The 6,962-nt window shown below is 39.7% G+C and overlaps 1 protein-coding gene across 1 annotated transcript in view; it reads left to right on the top strand.

The window, feature by feature from the left end:
* Positions 1–2,745: 2,745 nt before the first annotated feature.
* Positions 2,746–6,962, top strand: part of LOC118736405 (tyrosine-protein phosphatase non-receptor type 21) — a gene marked incomplete at its 3' end in the record, with an annotated part of 5,432 nt that continues 1,215 nt past the window's right edge. The window contains 4 exon segments of the mRNA XM_036466497.1: positions 2,746–2,749; positions 3,685–4,125; positions 4,446–5,350; positions 5,419–6,895. Of these exon segments, the coding sequence (XP_036322390.1) occupies positions 2,746–2,749; positions 3,685–4,125; positions 4,446–5,350; positions 5,419–6,895 (2,827 nt within the window).

The raw sequence follows: 6,962 nt of genomic DNA, 5'->3' as shown, positions 1-6,962 counted from the left end.
GAATCACTAAGGCCATAAAATAACAAAAACAAATAACTTAAGGTAGGTCGAGCATACCTAAAAGTTAAACATTCTAAAAATAGAATAACAAAAACCAACAACCACATGGTCAAGTGTGAATAGCAGCGGAATAGCTGCGCTTGATTGTGTTGGCTTAACAAATGAAAAAGTGGGGAAAAGCAACGACAATTTACAAAGCGAACTTAGCCCAGTGCGTAGGCAACTGGCTGAGTCAGTACTGAAAGAAGTTTGATGAGGAAATGTGGTGATTTCCGAAATAGCTATCACTTCTACCATTTGTTCAAGTTATTGTTGCTTTTCCACAATAAGTTTTTCATTAAAAACGGCCTCAAGCTCAATAAAAATTGTTGAATATAATTATAAGGCCATAAAATAACAAAAACAAAATTAAAAAAAAATAATAACTAGAAGTAAGCAAATGAGCATTGTCCTATTTAAGTGAATGGGAGTGTATTTACAGTATCCGTCAATACAATAGCGTCCCCATTTCAAAGTGATATATGTAGTTTGCCACTCATGTTCATTTATTTATAATCTCGATATTTATGTATATGTGATCTCAAGTGTAAAACTTTTTGGAAAATTGCAATCAATTTTCACCCAAATTTCGAACTTTTTAGACTTTTTTTAACCGACTTCCAAAAAGGAGGAAGTTATCAGTTCGTCGGAATATTTTATTTTTTTTTTAATTTTTAATTTTTTTTTTTAATTTTTTTATTTTTTTTTATTATTTTTTAATTATTAACCGACTTCCAAAGAAGGAGGAGGTTATCAGTTCGTCGGAATAATTTTTTATTTTTTTTTTTATGTATGTTACCGCATAACTTTGGACCACGTCAACCGATAATTCTTTTTGCATCGGAAAGGTAGTGTCTCAGAGGTGGTCCCATACTAATCTGGTTTAGATCCGATCATTGGATCATATATATATATATATATATATATGTATATATTTTTATATGAGAATTGAAGTCGGTTTTGTGTTTGCATGAAAATTACTTGTTGAGTACACACTTATTTGTAGTCCATTTAATTTAAGTCTAATATTGTGCAAGTTTCAAGTCACTAAAAATTACCGTTGATTTTTTTTTTAATTTTTTCGCCGAAGGTGTTGCGGGTTTCTTCCAAAAAAATCTAAAAAATCAATGGTAATTTTAAGTGACTTGAAACTTGCACTTTGTTTTACTTAAATTGAATGTGCTACAAAACTGCATACTCAAAAATTTTCTAGAAAAAAGTTGAAAATTTGGATGAATTTTTTGCATTTTTGTAAACTTTAATAAAGCGTGAAACTCTGATTTATGTTATAGAAGGAACTTTATTTTCATAAATAATTAATGCAAAAAATGGTTCATGAAAATGTAATGTGTAACGATTTTCCGTCATCCCTTGTCAAATTTGGTTTGGAGACAAACCGGTTTCGGTGTTGTGCCATCTTCAGTGTTATTTTTCGTTCTGAATAGTTTCTGTATATCTGTCACTATTCATAGCCGTGTTAAATCGTCGTTTGTTCATAGTTAGGTACGTCTCAGCGGATTATATTCTTTCGTTCAACCAGTAGTTTCAGTTCTGTGTGTACATCCTCAGGTATAAATTAGCTGCTCACCTCTTTTTTGATTAATTGTTGCATGGATTCGCAGGTATGGAAAAATCAGTTATTTTCTTTCTCTTTGTTTCTGTAGTTTGGACCTGCATTTCATTGTTTATGGTAGTTGCAGGGTTTCTGTCTTGTTTTGCGTATAGTAGCCTGAGTGGTTCGAATAATATATCAGATGCGGTGTTTATTTGCTCATATATTATTTTTCCGACGAACGTCTTTTGTTTTGTATATCTCCATATTCTCTAATACGTTTAGGCGTTGTCCTTTATGCTGTACATGGAGAACTTTGGCTGTCTTTCCTATTTTCATTGGCGCACAATGGTTTTCTGCCATATGGTTTGCGAAGTTCGATTCCGGGGTGGTAGAAGGTTTTAGCATTTTTTTGTTGTAGTCCCTTATATGCTCACGATATCTTGTTTTTATCTTGCGCCCTGTTTGTCCTATGTAACTATGTTGACATTCGCAAGTCAACTTATATACACCTTGCTTGTCTAGTGGGTCTTCCCACCCAAGCCTTTTCATTATTTTCCTTCTTAATTGATTTCTTCGTTTTTGTTTCTCTTCTTATCTTGTTTACTAGGCCCTTTCTGTATCCGTTATTTTCCGCGATTGCGTATATCGTATTAAGTTCTTTGCTGTAAGCTTCTTTTTCCAATGGGGTTCGTTTAAGCCTGGTTATCCGAAATCGCATTTGTTGGTAACCTTATTTGTTTTAATTGTTATGTCCAAATAGTTTACTTTGCCTTCGTTTTCCTTATCCATAGAGAAATTTATATTCGTGTGTTGGTCATTGAGATAGCCTAGAATTTGTTCTTCCTTGTCTCCCGTTACAAGACATATGATGTCATCGACGTATCTTGCGTAGAACTTTACTCCCAAGCTTGTTGTCAGCTCCGTCATATACTTTTCCTCTAAATGTTGCATGAACACTTCTATTAAAATTGCAGATGTGGGATTACCCATCCCTAGCCCGTTAGTTTATCTATATATTTTGTTATTAAACTTGAAGTAGTTTTGGTCTAGAGTTACCATCAATGTGTTCACGATTTCCGTTGCTACGTTCTTGTCTGTTTTTTCTATTAAAGTTTTAGTCAAGATGGTAATTGTTTTTGCCGTTGGTATCGATGGGTAAAGATCCTTAACATCAAATGATACAAATTTCGCATCTTTGGGTATTTCTAGCGATTTCATCCATTCAATTAACTCCGCTGTATTCGTAATTGTGTATTTATTGTGCAGTTCCAGTTTTTCTTTCAGCAACGATTTTAGATATTTCGATAGTTTGTTCATGAAAATAATTGAGAATATTATATTAAATAGAACAAGGTGTGCACTTTAATTTGTCGCCCAGTGTATGTATGCAGTTAATTTGTATGCCTCTTGCTGAGGAGATATACATATGTGTGTACATTTAAAAAATTTTAATTGAATTAAATTTGTATGTATTAAATGAGTTTAATAGCCGTATTTACTCGCTGTTAATTCATTGCTTCATTGAGAATTCCAAACTTTATTTGGTGCTGCAAATGTTTGCCGATTCAATGAAATGTCATTTTCTGTTATTTTGATCAGCTATAAATTTAATGGAAATCACCTACGCTCATACATCTGTTAGCATCATTAATATATGTGACTGAAACAAATGACCACGTGTTGATTTTTTTTTTTAAATATTCGTAATGGTTTTCGAGCTAAATTTTCTTTGTTATTTTTCTATAAACTTACCGTCCAAGCTTTAACCAAAACCAAATAAATCACAGTTTCAAACTTTATACAAAATTTGGGAAAATTCAACAAATTTTCATCAAAATTTAAACTTTTTAATATAAATCTCTAGAACATTTTTGGGTATGCAGTTTTATAGTCAAATGAAGTGCAAGTTTCAAACGGCTAAAAAATCGCCCATCCAATTTTAGTATCATAAAGTGCCAGTTTCAAGTGGGCTTTTCAGCTAATCCCATTGGGGGTCCTTTACTTAAATTGAGCAGCAATTGTGAATAAGCTGTAATGTGTAGTACTGATAGAATCCTGTTTTAACGTAAATCTCTTTTCTGATCTTACAGACACCTCCACTACAGTCGACTGCACGATCAGTTCGGAGAGTAAAGGACAAGAGTGTTTGGACAATGTCTGCCAGCGATTGAATCTACAAGAACCCGAGTTTTTTGGCCTACGCTATGTGGTCAAGGGTAAAGAAGACGAATTGAAATGGATTGATTTGGAACGGTCGCTTAGCAGGCAGCTGGAAAAATATGCGGCGAGTACGAAAATTTATCTACGCGTGCGTCACTATGTTGATCCATCGCGGCGAGACGATTTGACGCGCTACTACTATTTTCTGCAATTGAAGAGTGACATCTATGAGGGAAAAATCATCTGCGATATACGCACCGCCATTTTATTAGCGCTCTATTGTCGACAGGCCGAGTATGATAGTCATCAGAATGACAAACAGACAAAGGATTATCTGAAAAAGTCACTTGTATTGCCGAAAAATTTACAAGGTATGTAGAAGATGACTGCAAGAAAGTAAATACAAAGTCAATATTAGTAGTATTGGGTTATGCTCTGCTATGTTACGTTATGTTATGTTATGTTATGTTATGTTATGTTATGTTATGCTATGCTGTGTTATGCTATGCTGTGTTATGCTACTTTATTTTATGCTGCGTTATGATATGCTAGATTGTGTTATTTTATGCTATGCTAGGTTATTTTATGTTATGTTATGTTACGTTATGTCATATTGTGTAACGCTATATTAGATTATGTTAACTTCATTTCTTTCTTCTTTATCCAAAATAAAGTTTCGCTCCCCTTCCAGGTCTAGCCAACGATGATAACCTCCTTGACAGCCTCATTATGGAAGTGCTGCAACAGAACGCAGGCATCCAGCATCTTCAGCAGTCTCAGGCCGAGGAGATGTACATACAGTGCTGTCAACAGTTGGATGGCTATGGCGAGGAGCGCTTTCAAGCAAAAGACACACTGGGTAATGATTTGCTGCTTGGGCTGGCTATCAATGGCATGGTTGTGATGGCTGACAATGGCCGTCAGTATTTCCCGTGGAAAGAGTCTCAAACGGTTTCTATCGACAAACGTACCATAAAAATTGAGCAAAATAAGGCCGATGGCTCCATTGTGGGCTCATTTATTTTTCCCGATGCCGATACTGCACGATACTTCTGGAAGTTATGCATAACGCAGCATAAATTCTTTAAACGCTACATCGATGAGGAGTCTGTCTCGTCTATGGGTGATGCAGAGAGTGCAAATGGCAATTCGCTGAGCGTGGGCGGCGGCGGTGGTGGTGGTGGTGTTGGCGTTGGCGTGTCTGGTATTAGTAGTGGTGTATTAGCTGGCACAATGGATGCTTATGCCTATGGTGACTTCAATGATTCACGCGAAGATTTGCTACTCGAGCAACAACAACGTGCCATTTACAATCCAAATGCGTTAACGAGTGGCGGTGGTGGTGGTGGTGGCGCGCTTACAGCTGTTAATCCGGAATTCATGTCAGCGCCAGCTCTACATCATGGCTTACTCGCCTCCACGCATGGTTCTAATGCGTTAATGTCATCCAATATTTCATTAGCTGCCAGCCATCAGTCTGGTGGTGGTGGCGGTGGTGGAGGAGGAGGAGGTGTTGGCGGTGTCGGCGGTGCCGGGCCGAATGGCGCCATGCATTCGCATAGCGTGGGCGCTATAGCGCCTAGTTGGTTAACGAAAGTGAGTCAGATATTTTTGTAACATGCTGTAGACTAAAATTAGTATTTACACGTTCGTTTTTCCTTTAGGAATATGGCCACGATTATGCCTCGACGCAGCACTTGGCGAATAGCATGTTGGACACACGCCTGCAGCAAAGCAGCTCCTGCCTGGATTTAAGCAATAATAACGGTACTAATGTCAGCGCTGGCAGCACTTTTCACAGCAGCAGCAACAACATTGTGCACGGTCATCTGGGTGGCAGTGTAACGAATAACAGCAGCAACGTCGCCTTGCACAGTGCTGACGCACATGAGCGCGAACGATTGAAAGCCATGTTGCCCACTTATCGGCCTGCACCCGATTACGAGACTGCCGTGCAATTGAAATATCGTTCTCCCTCCAGCGAATTGCATCATTCACAAATGAACAATTATGCTAACTATCAACCGCAACTGGCATCAAGTGCCTCTGCTGTAGCTATGAGCGCGACGCCTGCAGCCAGCGGTGCCATTTACTACGCGGGCTCACAGCCTGATGTACACAATGCGTCAGCAATGTATGGCGATGGCGTGTTGCTCAGTCAATTAGCATCGCATCGTTACCCTGATGTCGCGCAGCCAGCAGCTGCAATGCATGCACAACATCATCACCTAACCGCAGCGGGTGTGACAATGTCACCTGGTGGCCATAGCAACAGCACCAGCGGCGGAGGCGCATATATTGATTTAGGACATCGCCTGCAATTGGTGCGTAGTAAACCGCCACCGCCTTATCCGGTCAACCGTTTGAATTCTTCATCAACACCTGACTTGGCGGTGGCTTCACATCGGCCGCTGATGGGCTACCGCGCTTATGTGTCTGGCTCCTCGCCGGATTTGGTTTCGAATCGAAATTTGATTAATTCACATTATCCATACGGCAGTACTGTCGGCAGCAGCGTCGGCGTGGCACAAGCATCAGGTGGTGCAGCGGCTACAAATCATGCGTTGATTCATACTCATTCCTCCTACATGGGTGGCGGACACATGGGCCATTCGCAGTCTTATTTGCCGCATGGTACTTTCGAGAACTTGAATATGATCGAGGAACAGCCATCTATACTGTCGCAGTTGCGGCAGGATTATTTATTTTTGCCACATAGTACACAAAGCTACAACGAACACACTTCACCAACTCTCAACAGCAGCGCCAACAACAACGTTTACCGTCCAACACCAACACAAGTGCAAACTCAGCAGCAGCAGCCACCACTGCCACAGGCGGCGCAATCACAAACTCGTCCACAGCAGCACTTGCAAACGAACACTTCTGCTTCATTATCGCATCGCAACACTTTAAACGGCTCAGCCGAACCGATTTACGAGAATGTGCCACATGCGCGCTACGTGGCTGCAGAGCCAACGGTTCAACGCAATTTGGAGCAGCGCTCCTCAGGGTCTTCGGCGACCAGTGAAGCGATGCGTAACCGTACGGCTTCAATACAATCAGCCCCAGGTGGCATGCACGGCCAGCCACAGCAGCAAATGCCGCCGGTACCTGCTGTGCGCCATCATCATCACCAACATCAGCAGCAACAACAGCAACAACAACAACAACAACAACAACAACAACAACAACAACAACAACAACA

Source organism: Rhagoletis pomonella, unplaced genomic scaffold (genome assembly GCF_013731165.1).
Source record: "Rhagoletis pomonella isolate Grant_MI unplaced genomic scaffold, Rhpom_1.0 Rhpom_scaffold_00003, whole genome shotgun sequence".
Taxonomy (NCBI): Eukaryota; Metazoa; Arthropoda; class Insecta; order Diptera; family Tephritidae; genus Rhagoletis; species Rhagoletis pomonella.
The sequence above is the reverse complement of the archived record's forward strand: the minus strand, read 5'-3'. Positions and strand labels throughout refer to the sequence as shown.